Here is a 14,011-nt window from a genome sequence, read left to right as displayed (position 1 = left end):
GACCAGCAGCTGCATCTTCATCAGGGTCTGGAATTCTCAGGATGCACTTCCTACTTGCTGGTGAGTGAGCAGAGGCAGAGTCGTGCACGGCCTTGAGGCCACCCTGACAGAGTATCAGATGGAGGTGGGTAGTAATTGGTACTTCGTGCTGTGCTAAAATTATTTTAAGTGCTGTTTGTATTTGGAAGCCAAGCTTTTTGTCAGGCCTGAAGAACAAATTACTAATGCGTTGCTGCTTCTCTGAAAAGCTCGTCCCCCTCTCCCTTCTGGGGCAGGGCCCCAGTGAGCCTCTCTGAAATCGGGCTGTTCAGCTGCCCTGCCAGCAAGTGCGTGCTTGTTATTGTGCTAGACCAGGAGGTCGTCTGCTAGACCACCAGACGGACTCAGAGAGAGGGCCGGCAGCAGCGCCAGTACTTTATATTCAGTTTCTCACTTGATATGATCTTTAATCATCTCTGTATAAGCTTGATCTAAAAAATTATAAAGAATGGTGTCATATATATTGAAAAGAACTCTAAAATACAGCATGTGTTTCTTGAGGTTCTTTTATTACATTGAGATGTCTTAAATCAGCTTAAAATTTTTTCTTTTCTCAGTGCTACAGGTCAGGATGAATACAGCAGGGCTGTTAAAATCTAGCAGTCACACAGGCTTGATACTCATTTTAAATGTTATCTTCAGATTAAAGCAAAGCAGAGCAAGGAAAAAGAAAAACCCAGCATAATCAGAAAAGCATGATAACATGAGTTTTCAAATGTCATTTAGGGGAATTAAAGTCCTGAGTTTTTCTCATCCAGTACATTCAAACCCAAGATGCTCTTTAAGCAGCAAGCAAGAAAGCAGCATAGTGAGACAGATTTCAGGAACAGCCTTGTTATCAGTACCTCCAAATTATTTGGGAAATCGGCTGCCACTGAAAAAGAGGTGTTCTCCCCCGCCCACCCCCGACAGATCGAGTGTTTGTTTCAAGTACCGGTTTCCAGGGGTGTTATCGCGCCCTCGTTCAGCGAGCGTGGCCCTTCTGGGCTGGTCCCCGGCCTCCCTCGCCCGCTGGGCTCATCTGTTTTCCCGCGGGTTGTAGCGGAGCCCGTGCTTCCCCTGCGAGTCGTAATCGTCAAGGTACGGCAGGTGGACCCACTCTGGCGGGTAGGTAGCCGTGGTGTAGACGAAGCACTCCAGGGGCACGCGTGCGCCCTCCAGGGCCACGTGCAGGCGGGTGCGCTGGTACATGTCGGGGCAGCTCTCGAACTCGTCCAGGAAGCGCAGCATCCGTTCGTCCACCTCGTAGACCTCACCGAACACACGGTGTCCGCGGCCCGGCAGGTTCAGCAGCCGCGGGATGTTGTGCTCACCCGCGATCACCAGCGGGTAGGGCTCCAGCGTGCGGGCCCGGCCCCGGAAGGCCGCGCGCCCATGGGCACCGTCCAGCAGGACCCGGTGGTTGGGCTGGCCCGTCTTCAGCGTCCCGTACACGAACACGGGGGCCAGGCGGCCGGAGCTGCGGGCAGAGGGGACGGCGGACAGGTCACGGGTGGGTGCAGCCGGCCCCGCTCCCCAGCGGCCGCCCTTCACGGACAGGGTCCGGGAGGCAGGGCCAGCTTTGAGACCAGACTTTGGGAGGAGACAGGATGTTTGGGGCTCAGGCCGTGTAGGGCTGCAGTTTCCTGAAGTTAGTTTTCAATAAAAGGACTTGACACAAATATTACAGAAAAACAAATAATAAGCAGATATATACACACACACATATAGACGGAGATATGTATGTGCTGTGCTTATTTGCACATACATCTACAGGGGTATATACACGGCACATGCATGTATGTGTATGTACACCTGTATGTAATAATCACCTGTCATCGGTACCACAGGGAGCTCCGGTTTCAGTAGTGCTCCATTTACATTCTGGCCCGGGCATGACGTTAACCGCACCTCTCAGTGTTCCTTCCTTCTTAAGGGCCCCCAAGGTTAAGGATGCCGGCCTGGGACTCAGCACAGTGGCCTCGGCTGCAATGAGAAGGTACGTATTTACCTGCTCCTGGATCTGGGCCGACTCCATTACATAATAGACCAAAAGTGATCGGGCATAAGGGACTCACGCAGAAATGGGGAAGTTCAGTGACCGGGCCCCTCCTCTGAGGCTGGCACCTCGACGACCCGCTCGCCCCCAACCCGCCAAACACTGCAGGACTCAGTCCCGATGTGCCAGGTGGGCCCTGCCACCAGCCATGTGGCTGGGAGGCCCTTGGGGAAGTCACACTGAACAAGCAGGACGGGGCTTTCTTCCCAGCAAACAGGAGCCGGTCTAGGGCTCCGGGCCTCGCCCCATCTCTTCAGGGTGTCTGCGGTGGATGGGCAGAGCCCGCGGGCAAACACGGCTGCCCACTCGTCCTCCCTGCAGCCTCAGCCACCTGCCTTGTGCACGGCAGAGACCTGACGGAGCTCAGCTCCAGATGGCGCAGGGAGGCCAGGCTGGCGTCGGGGGCGGCTGCACGGGTTTGAAAGTCGGGGTGTGAATGAGAACCTGGACTCGGGGTACAGGGGAGAGGGGACACAGGCACCCTACTGCTGAGGGGACGGGGAGGGGGTGGCGTACTTGGGGAGGACCAAGGCGGGGGGGGGCGGGGAGTTGGGGGCGGTAGGGAGGGGCGGCAGGAGGACCACCCAGCCCCGCCTTCCAGCACAATCTGCAGTAGCAGCTCCAGGTCGAACCCAGATGAACGCTCCCACCCTTGCCAGACCATCCCCCAGAACCCTAGTAGCCCGCAGCCCGGCCCGCACCAGCCTGTCCCCGGGGCCCCAGCAGGCCCTCACCCCCCGTTTCCAGGTGACCCCGCCCCTCCGGCCCCCCTTGGCCCGGCTTGCTCTCTCCTGGCTCCTCCTGGTGACCACAGAACGAGAAGAGCCGCAAGGGCACTGGAAACCACCCCGTCCTTCGGGGCCGAGTCCCAGGTCGGTGAGGACTGGGGTCACACAGCTGGGCCTGGCCGGCAGGGGGCTGCTCCTCTTAGCCCTTGGGCTCTAGGGTCCCTTCCCTTTGATTAAAGTTATTTAGTCGTGTCCGACTCTTTGCGACCCCACGGACTATACAGTCTATGGAATTCTCCAGGCCAGAATACAGGAGTGGGTAGCCTTTCCCTTCTCCAGGGGCTCTTCCATCCCAGGGATCAAACCCAGGTCACCCACATTGCAGGTGGGTTCTTTACCAGCTGAGCCACAAGGGAAGCCCAATGTGTCCATAAAGTGAAGTTAAATAAGTTTACAAGAAAAATAAAATCTCTACCCATTCCCACTCCTTGCAGAGACCCGGTTAAGCTTCCCAACTGTTGCATTTGCTGTTTATTAATATCTCCATATTGTTGGTTGTACCGTGGCTTCCTGACGTTTTAAACCGTCTGCCTTCCTACCCCAAAGCAGGTGAGCACAGTGTTAGTTTAAAGGACAGACTTTGGAACCAGGCTGCCGGAGTTGAAATCCTGGCTCTGCCACTTAACAGCTGTGTGACCTTAAGCAAACTGCGTCACCTCTCTGGGCCTCAGTTTCCTGGACTGTCAGGAAGTCGTGTCAGCCACCCGCCTCGGGGGACTGCAGTGAAGGCGCAGCAGTTGACATCGCATGCTCGGTAAGTCTGCATTAAATGCGCCTGTCACTCAGCCCCACTCCTCCAGCAGGGCTCACATCACAGACTTTGGTCAAGTCCATATTCAGTTCAGCATCACAAGTATGTAAACACTGCTCTCAGATAAAGCACAGAGTGTACTATGATTAATTTCCTTTCTTGGACAACTTTTTGTTTTTCTTGGAATTAAAAATTGTTTCAGCTATTTTTTTCTTCTTCTTTTTTTGTGCTTTGCTCAAGTTTCTGACAGTCAGTCCTTCGGCCTCATGATTTCTGGAAGCACCATAAGAATCCTTTCCACCCTGACCACCCGTCACCTCTGTTCTTCGCTGGGGCTGTGGCTCCGTGTCCCTCCTGCCCCGGCCTGGGTCTGTGGTGCCCTGGGCTCCCCAGGCTTCTCTCAGAGCCCCATCCCTAGGTCCCACGGCCCCCTCTTGGTTAACTCCCTCATTTGATTGAAGCTTCTTCTTTACCAGCCTCAATTAATAGTGTACGTAGGGTGAGAACAGAGGATGAGACAGTTGGATGGCATTACCGACTCAATGGACATGAGTTTGAATAAACTCCGGGAATTGGTGATGGACAGGGAGGCCTGGCATGCTGCAGTCCTTGGGGTCGCAAAGAGTCAGACATGACTGAGTGACTGAACTGAGGATGAGAATTCTAGAAATAATTGCCTTCAGAACTCTAAAGGCATCTCTTCTTTGTCTTCTGATGTCCCAAACTCATGCTGAGCCGTCCAGGGCGGTTGGGACCCACAGTCCTTTGTACAGAATCAGGCTCTTCTCTCGGGAGGCTTCTAGGGTGGTCTTCTCTCCTGTGGACTGTGAGGTCCCATAGTGAGGACCCTCCGTGCGGGTTTTTTCCATTCGTTGTGCCACAGATCTCCGTCTGAAGACTCATCGCAGATGCCAGGACCCTTCATCCCTCCCCTTCCTTCCTGCATCTCCAGAGCTCAGATGGTGCATAACCTGGGTGAATCTCCCACTTGTCTCTTTGTAGTCTACTTTACCTTCCAGTACTTCTATTATTTTTAAAACTATTTTATCATCATATTTATCTTCAGGATCTTTTTCTTGTTCCCTCATGTCATTATCTTACTGTTTCTTTCTCAGCATAATACCATCTCTCCTCCTTGGGAAGATAGTAATTACTGTGAATTTCTTTAAGTTTTTATCTTTCCCTGTATTGCTGCTCCTTCTCCAAAATTCCTCTTTTGTTTCTTTGAGAGGGTTCCTTCAAACATCTCAATACTCCTTGGCTGGCCTTTCAGGTTGAAAAGTAAGACACCCTATAGGAAGCTGTTGGGGGTGGTGGCTGGCGGGGGGCCTGGCTAACCACTGAATCCCCGAGTTGGTGGCCTTTCCCACCCTCCTGGTCTTCAGGGCACCCCCTCAACCACGCCCTCAGCTGTGCCTGGTCCCCTCACTACCAAGCTTCTCTAGACCATAACGTACCCTTCCCCCTGCTGGGGAGAGGGGTGATGAGGGTCTCTGCTCCCTGCGTGGACTGCCCCCACCCCCACCCCCGGCCTTGTCCTCCCCGGCTCGTGTCCAAGGCCCTGGTCGGCTGGCTCCCTGCAGGCACTTAGGTTTCCGGGCCCCAGGTGCTGTCAGCCACCACTTGTCACTGAGCTGTCTTCCAGAATTGCGTCCCCTCTCCCATCATTTGTCTTTAGGGGTCACGGCATTGGCATCTGGGGACAAAGCAAGGGTAAAGGAACCTGTTCCTGCTGCTGCACCACCCGGCCCTCCATCACAGGCCCTGGGGGTGGACAGGAAGGAAGCAGTGGCTGCTTGCAAGGAGGGCTGGTAAGAAGAGTTTATCAGGGTACAGGGTATGTCACCAAGGTCGCCAGGAGAAAGCCAGTGATGCAGCAACAGTGGGCACCAGAGAGGCTGGTGGTGGGGACCTCGCTTCTGCCAGGCCCGAGCAGGGGACCAGAGGCAGCGGCTGCGGGAGAGGGCACTGCTGCTGAGGCCCCGGGCTGAGCCCAGGGACACACGAGACACAGCCTGCCCGGTGAGAAGGCCAAGGGGAGACAGACGTGTTAACAGGCAGCTTCAAACAGAGGAGCCAGAGGGAGCAGAGAGCGCCCCTGGAGTAGGGGCGGGGCGGCAGGGGTGGCCTGCAGGGTCCTCTGGCTGCTGTGCGTGGGGCGGGGGCGGTCTGGAACCATAGTGCTGGAAGCGGCCTGGGCTGCGGAGGGACAGCGGGGAGGCGCCAGGACAGAGCAGGTTCTCAGCACAGGCTGCTCCCGGTTTTCATGACTCAGATTCAACCACAAAGTGAGAAAAGGAATATTTCACCCAGGAGGAGGGAGGGCAAGAAGGTCTGGTCAGAGAGACGACAGAGGACAGTGTGCTGAGGAGGGCTGGCCACGTTCGCAGCGGTGCTGGGGCTCTGCGGGCCCTGCGTGAAGAGCCTGGATGTCTGTGTGCACAGCTGCATCGACCCCGCAAGAGGAGGTGTCCTCCCTGTTGAACACTCGAGGGAACACAGGCGGCTCAGGTGGGGGCTCCGGGTCAGCACCAGGAACTGGGCCCAGGTGTGCTGGATGCCTGGGTGACCCGTCAGGTCCAGCCTCGGAAGGATTCAGGCTCTGCAGTGGCAGCAGGCGTTCATAAGGAACGCTACTTCTCTAGACTCTTCTCCCCCCGCCCCCTACTCCCCAACATAGAGGAAACATAGAGAAGGAATTGATTTCTAGATTTAAAAAGACTGTACAACACACAAAATGTGAAATGTACCATCTTAACCATTTCTAGTGTGCCGTTCAGGAGCACTAGGTACAGTCACACTGCTATACCACCTCCGCTGGTAGGCGTCTCCAGAACTTCCCCTCTTGTAAAAGTAAGTCCCGTTCTCCTTCCTGGCGACTCCACGCTACTTTTTGTTTCCATGAATCTTGACTGCAGGAGGTACCACGTTTAAGAGAAACACCTTTTTGTGGCTGGCTTCTTTCACTTGGCACAGCGTCCAGGGTTCATCCATGCTGGAGTGTGTGTCAGAACTTCCTTCCTAAATTAAGGCTGAATGATACTCATGCATCTGCCACATTTTGTTCGTCCACCTGTCAATGGATGTTTGGGTTCCTTCTACCTCGTCGCGATTGCAAATGATACTGCCATAAACATGGGTATGCAGATCTCTACAAAATCCTGTTTTCAATGTTTGGATATATACCTGGAAACATGCTGCTGGATCATATGGTAATTCTATGTTTAATTCTTTGGAGGGACCTCTGTACTGTGTTGCATAGCAGTTGCACCATCTTATGCTCCCACCTACAGCACACAAGGCTGCCGGGGTCTCCGCAGGCTCACCACTGCTTGGTACTTTCTTCCTCCTCCCTCCCTTTCTCTTTCTCTTTTAAATAGTGGTCTTCCTAAAGGGTGTGAGGTGTATCTCATTAAGGATTTTTAAAAATTTTTATTGGACTATAATTGATTTACAGTGTTTCAGGTGTATAGCAAAGTGATTCAGTTATTCATCTATTCATCCTTTTTCAGATTCTTCACTCATATAGATGAGTACAGAATGTTGAGTAGAGTTCCCTGTGCTACAAGTAGATCCTTGTTGGTTATCTATTTTCTATATAGTAGTATGTGTTAATCCTGTGTTTATAATTTATCACCCTCCCCAAGTTTCCCCTTTGGTAAACACAGGTTTATTTTCAAACCTTGAAAGTCTGTTTCTGTTTTGTAAATAAGTTCATTTGTATAATATTTTAGAGTCCACATGAGTGACATCATATATTTGTCTGTCTTAGTATGATAATCTCTAGGTCCATTCATATTGCTTACAGTGGTATTATTTCGTTCTTTATAATTAATATTCCATATATTTATACACACACACATATCTTCATCCATTCCTGTCAAGGGGACATTTGGGTTGCTTATATGTCTTGGCTACTGTAAATAGTACTGCAGTGAACACTGGGGTGCGAGTATCTTTTTGAATTAGTTTTCTCCAGATGTACGCCCAGCAGTGGGACTGTTGATTATGTGGTAGTCCTGTTTCGTTTTTAAGGACCCTCCCTACTGTTCTCCATGGTTGCGGCACCAGTGTACAGTCCACCAGCAGCAGAGGAGGCGTCCCTTTTCTCCACGCCCTCTAGCATTTACTGTTTGTATACTTTTTGATGATGGCCATACTGACTGGTGTGAGGTCATAACCTCATTATAGTTTTAACTCACATTTCTCTAATAACTAGTGATGTTGAGCATCTTTTCATGTGCTTTTCAGTCACCTGTATGTCATCTTTGGAGAAGTGTATGTTTTCTGCCTATTTTTGTTTTTTGATATTGGTGTATTTTGGAGATTAATCCCTTATTGATTTCTTCATTTGCAAATGTTTTCTCCCATGCTGTGGGTTGTCTTTTCACTTTGCTTCATTGTGGGTTTTAATTTGCATTTCTGTAATGATTAGTGATTTTAAACATCTTTTCATGTTGGCCATATATCTTCTTTGGAGAAATGTTTATTCAAGTCCTTTGCCTGGTTTTTAATCAGATTGTTTTCCATTGTTGAGACATAGGAGTTACCTGGAGCTTCTGAATATTGACCTTTTATTGGACATGCGATGTGTAAGTATCTTCTCCTGTTTCCCAGGCTGCCTTTCTGCTCTGCTGATTGTGGATTTTGCTGCACATAGTTTACATTCTGATGTCACCCAACTTCTGCTTTTATTGCCTGTAGTTCTGGTGTCATAGCCAAGAAACCCCTGCCAAGCCCAGTGTCATAAAGCTCCTGTTCTGTATCTTCTCCTGAGTTTTATAGTTTTAGTTGTTATGTTGAAGACTGAGCTATTTTGAGTTAATCTTTGTGTATCGTGTAGATAAAGTAGGGGTTCAGCTTCATTCTTTTGCATATAGATACCCAGTTTTCCAACAGTTGTAAAAAACTGTCTTTCTCCCCATTGGTCTTTCCACCTTTGTCAAAAAATCATTTGACCATACATCTAAGGATTTATTTCTAGGTTCTCTATTGTGTTCAATAAGGCTTCCCTGATAGCTCAGTTGGTAAAGAATCCACCTGTAATGCCGGAGACCCCTGTTCTATAACTGGGTTGGGAAGATCCATCCAAGAAGGGATAGGCTACCCACTCCAGTATTCCGGCCTGGAGAATTCCATGGACTGTACAGTTCATGGGGTCACAAAGAGTTGGGACACGACTGAGCGACTTTCACTTTTCACTGTGTTCAACTGAATTTGTCTTAGTGTCAGTATGATGCTATTTTGATCGCTGTAGCTTTGAAGTATGTTTTGGAATCAGGACATATGAGACCTCCAACTTTGTTTTTTCCTCTAGATTGCTTTGCTCTTTTGCAGTTCATTGAAATTCCATATGAATTTCAGGAGGGATTTTTCTATTTCTGAAAGAAAAATACTATTTGGAAATTTTGACAAGAACATTAAATCTGTTTAGGTAGTACTGACATCTTAATAATTTAAGTCGTAATCCATGAAGATGAGATGTCTTTCCAATTATTTGATTTCCTTTAATAATGTTTTGTAGTTTTCAGTGTACAAGTCTTTCACCTCCTTGGTTACATTTATTTCTAAGTATTTTATTCTTTTTATGTAATCGTAAGTGTAAAATTTGGGGGGAGAGTGTTCATTGTTAGTATATACAAATGCAACTGATTTTTGTGTACTGGTTTTATTCTGCAACTTAATTTTCTTGTGGAAATGTTAGGATTTTCTATATAAGATCATGTGAACAGAGAGAATTCCATTTCTTCCTTTCTAATTTGGATGTCTATAATTATTTTTTCTTTTATCACTATACTAAAAGTAAGTGGTAAAAGCAAACATCCCTGTCTTGTTCCTGATCTTAGAGAAAAGCTTTTTCACCATTAAGTTTGATGTTAGCTGTGGGCTTATCATACACGGCCTTTATTAGGATGGTGTAATTAGTTTCTATTCCTAATTAAATGCTTTTGCCATGAGGTAGTGTTGAATCTTGTCACATGATTTTCTGTATCAGTTGAGATAGTGTTTTTCCCCTTCATCCCGTTAATGTAGTATACATCGGACTTCAGTGTATACTGACTGATTTTCATACGTTGAACCATCATTGCATTCCACGAGTAAATCCCACTTGGTCATGGTATATAATCCTTTTAATGTGTCACTGAATTCTCTGTTAGTATTTTGTTTCAAATTTTTGCATCAATTTTCATCAGAGATATTGGTTTGTGTTTTTCATATAGTGTCTTTTTCTGGCATTGGTTATCAGGGTAGTGCTAACCTCACTAAATGAGTTTGGAAGTGTTCCCTCTTAAATTTTTGGGAAGAGTTTGAGGAGAACTGGTGCTGATTCTCTTTGCATGTTTGGCAGAATTCAACAGTGAAGCCTCTGGTTCGTATTTTCATTGTGGAGGGATTCTTGATTACGAAGTTGATCTCCTTGCTAATAACATGATTCCAGTCTTAGTGAGGTGCATGTTTCTAGGAATTTATCCATTTAGGTTACCAGTTTGTTGCCATACAATTGTTCATAAGTATTCTCTTACAATCCTTTTCATTTCTGTAAAATGGGTTGTAATGTTCTCGCTTTCATTCTGATTTATATCGTCTCTTTTTTTCTTAATCTAGCTAAACGATTGTCAGTTTTTTGCTCTTTTAAGAAAACCAGCTCTTGGTTTCATTGATTTTTCTCTATTCATGTCTGTTCTAACCTTTACTATTTCCTTTCTCTGCTAGCTTTGGGTTTAGTTTTTCTCTTTCGAGTTCCTTGTTGCCCTGTGCTCTGGTCTTTGTCCATCATGTTCAGCTGATTGCCAAGGGCTGCTGTGAGGGTCACGGCCAGGAGAACACGTCAGAGACTATTACATGGGCAGGTCCTCCCAGCCGCTGCAGGGCTACCTCAGAACACACCTGCGATCCACCGGTCAGGAGCACGCTGGGCCCCTCCTGAGCACCACCCCCTGGGCCAGTGTCGGAGGGGTGGCAGTGCCACGACGGAAGGGGACGCTGCCTTCTGTCGGAGGCACATCCCTGTGTCTCCCACCCCGTTCTCCTCCTGCCACGTAGCTCCTTCCACGGCCCTGGGTTAGGGTCGGAGTCTTGGATAAAGTGTAAGGACTTGGTTCAGTAAATAACATAGGCAGTGAGCCATTTGGGCTTTTCCAGAGCAACTGAAGACTGTTCATCTCTAACGTGAAAGAGGCGCTCCCAGGTCGGCCCATTGAAGGGCGCTGTGGCACAGGGGCGGGCCTGAATCAAACTCCCCCTCCGTCACCTAGCACATGTGGGCCTCTGGGCATGCTAAACTTTCTGAGCATCTGTGCCTATTGTTGAAAACTGCATTCATTCCTGTCTCCCTAAGAGCCAATCTCTCCTGACTGTGCCAGGCCTTGGGACTCAGCGAAGGTTAATCCCCTCTTCCCTGTGACTGTATTCCCACCTAAGTTCTCCATCCCAACTGCTTCCTATAGCAAGATCTTACACATCTGCTAGCTTATATTCTTATCAAGGAAGCCCCTTACAAATGAAACAGAAAAGAATATTCTACATAATAAATGGGAGAGGGGAATCAAGCATTAGTCATGACCTTAATTTTGCAGAGCCAAGGCAAATACCTGGGAAGGTGACATTACATAGAAATGATCATGGGTAGGCCAGTGTGTTGATTCCAACTCTGTAGAAAATCAGTTCAGTAACTTTCTTCTGCAGAAGAGGCTGGCTTATTTCCATAAAAGAAAACCTGGCAATAAAAAGTTAACCTTCTTTTCTAGGAAATACTGTAGCCTGATAGAATGAACGGATTATAATTCTCTACATTTTATCTACTGAATTACATCCTATATTAAGACTACCACTTATGTAATAAAAAAAATTAATATTGTGCATTTCTGGCTCCCTTCACAAGAAAAACATCATTACCTTTCTGATTGTGTTTTGAACAACACACAGCCTTCAGGAAGAGCCTTGTCCCTGTGGGGATTGAGAAAGGATCAGAGTTAAGCACTGAAACAAGCAATTAATTCCCATTAGAGGATTAAGGCACTCATGTTCACTTTGAATCAGAAAAATGAATTGCGAATAAAATCCTGTACAACCAAGAGGTTACTTGTCAAAGTTAATAAATTAGAGCACCGAAGGGCAAAGTGGAGGCACGGAAGTTGAGCGGCCACAGGAGGACTGGTGAGCAACTGGTGGGGTTGTGTTTTCACTGGACAAGGCCACGGCCGGGATGCTGTAGCGGTGTGGGGTGGGGGGTTGGGTGCTGTCTTTAATAGATGTATTCCTGAAGAGAAGCCTGAAGGGGTTTCTACCCTGTTGTGTCACCACCCCCCACGCATAGATTTCCCTCTAGTGTTTTACCGTTAATATAAAGAATCAATGAAAAGGGACACAAAGGAGTTAACATCCAACTTGGTGTATCTTACTTTCGGGTTTTAGAGCGGATTCTAAATGAACTCACGCAGTGTTTCTGTAGACAACGTTACTGATGTTTAAAGCCTGGACCGGGAGGCCCTGCTGTGATCAGGACTTAATCACCCTCCCCTCGGGAATCCTGAAGCCCAAAAGCCAAACCCTTGTCTCAAGTCCAACAGGTCAGGAATAATGTGGACGTCCAGGGGTCAGCCCAGAGGTGGAACAGGCTCAGAGAGAGTCTCAAAAAGTTTCACTTCAGCAAAATTTGGTGAGTTTAACATTGTCAATCTTTAAGAAAACAAAAACACTCATGGAAATGTCCATCTGGTCTGGCACTACTTGAAATGCCTGTCACTTATTCAGCAGTTTTCTTACTGAAACACAGTCCATCTAGAGTTTCCTGTTTCATTGCTGAAGCAGAAATTGAAAGTAATTATGAGTCCTCCGCATAATCGTTGGTTTTTTCCCTGCTTAATATTTTTTCTTAGCCACCTGGTGGCAAGAGTGTAAAAAGGCAGGATTTCATTTAAGAGTTTAATCTGGTTTACGAATTAGAACTGTTGTACACACTGGGACCACATTTAGAAACACACATGCCAGGTGAACCAAATAGAAAAGGGCTAATATTTAACTCTCCTTAGACTGCAAAAGGGTGTAAATGGGCACCAGCGTCTAACATGAAAACCACCTCTACAAAAGAGGCGTCTCTACAAAATATTCATGCAGGATTAATATTTTATGACACAAGGCAATGCTAAAGAGTTAGAAACGAGGACACGGAGGTCTTACTCTTTTCTCTAAGTGATAAATCCTTAAGCCATGAACAGCGCCCAACTGCCTGCCGTCAGGGTTAGATTAGACCGCGCTAGAAAAGGCAGGAGCAACGACCGGCTTGGGTCGCACAGTTAGGCGAAGCGGCTCTGCCATGGCCGGCTGGGCGCAGGACCAGCCTGGGGACGGCCACTCGCCGCGGCCTCCCCCGCGGCCGTGTCCTCAGCTCTCCTCGGTCGACCTCGTGCGTCACACGCGGCTCCCACCAGGCCCGTGACCCAGGACCTGCTTCAGCCACGCGAGGCGACGCCTGGGCCCGGCGCGGCCGCGGCCCTGTCACACGCGTGTGTGACGTGTGCTCTCTGGAGGGCTCGTCTCCTTGTACGGGCACCGCCTCCCCCCTCTAACATTCCTCTCCCCTGAGAGACGCCCGAGTGTCTGCTCGTTACACGGAAATCCCTCAGAAGTCCCTCGGGCTGTAGGAAACAGGTGGGAAAACAAGCCGCTCGACCTCTGCCCCGGCTCGGGCCGCCCCTCCCGGGCCCTGCGGCCGCTTTGATGCCCCTCCTCGCCTGCTTCCCTCACGACGGCCCAGGGCTTCCTGCTGCCGCCGCCGGAGGCCCCGGGCACGTGACAGCAAAGCGGCTTCCTGACGGCGCCCGCATTGGCGGGCACGGCGCCTCTGGGGTCAGCAGGCTGGTCCCCACTCGCGGTCGCCCCGCAGGTTCTGAGCCTCCCCGGGTCCCCTCGCCCCTCGGGGCCTCCCAGTGCGGCCTGGCCGCCGTCCTGCTCTGCCCACGCCAGACGTTCCTGAGGAAACTTAATGCCACGCCACTGTAACGGCCACCGTTGCCATCTCTGAAACACGGACCACCGGGGAGACGAGGTGGCCCCTCACCTGGGGAGCGCCCCAGGCCGGAGGAGCTGCGGGGTCAGAGCCCGAGTCCTCGGGGAGGGCAGGGGCTGAGGACCTGCGCCAGGAGGGCTCCCACGCCTGTCCCGCCTGCAGCCGGACCCCCAGGAAGCCCCTCCTGCCTGCCCTGCGGAGGCTGTGCCAGGTGCCCTCTCGGGGCCTCCCACCCAGACTCGGGACAAGCCCAGCGCCCAGCCCCGGGGGCGCCGGCCAGGCTCCACTTCCGCCCTCAGCCCTCCGGCACACGCCGGCGTTTCCCAGGCACGGGGCACCCACCAGGCAGCCTGCCGGGGCCCAGCACGTGCAGGGCCCCTGTCCTG

General features: G+C 49.9%; 1 protein-coding gene across 6 annotated transcripts in view; it reads right to left on the bottom strand.

The window, feature by feature from the left end:
• Positions 1-960: 960 nt before the first annotated feature.
• Positions 961-14,011, bottom strand: part of GGACT (gamma-glutamylamine cyclotransferase) — a 49,005-nt gene continuing 35,954 nt past the window's right edge. For all 6 annotated transcript variants that reach the window (XM_070380779.1, XM_070380780.1, XM_070380777.1 and 3 more), the window contains 3 exons: positions 11,513-11,563; positions 1,851-2,004; positions 961-1,498 (listed from right to left, as the gene is read on the bottom strand). In XM_070380779.1, the coding sequence (XP_070236880.1) occupies positions 1,057-1,498; positions 1,851-1,915 (507 nt within the window). In that variant the 5' untranslated portion in view covers positions 1,916-2,004; positions 11,513-11,563 and the 3' untranslated portion in view covers positions 961-1,056. The remainder of the gene's footprint in view (positions 1,499-1,850; positions 2,005-11,512; positions 11,564-14,011) is intronic.

The sequence above is a fragment of the Bos mutus genome, chromosome 12 (genome assembly GCF_027580195.1).
Source record: "Bos mutus isolate GX-2022 chromosome 12, NWIPB_WYAK_1.1, whole genome shotgun sequence".
Taxonomy (NCBI): domain Eukaryota; kingdom Metazoa; phylum Chordata; class Mammalia; order Artiodactyla; family Bovidae; genus Bos; species Bos mutus.
Note: the sequence above shows the minus strand (reverse complement) of the source record. Positions and strands in the feature narration are given on the sequence as shown.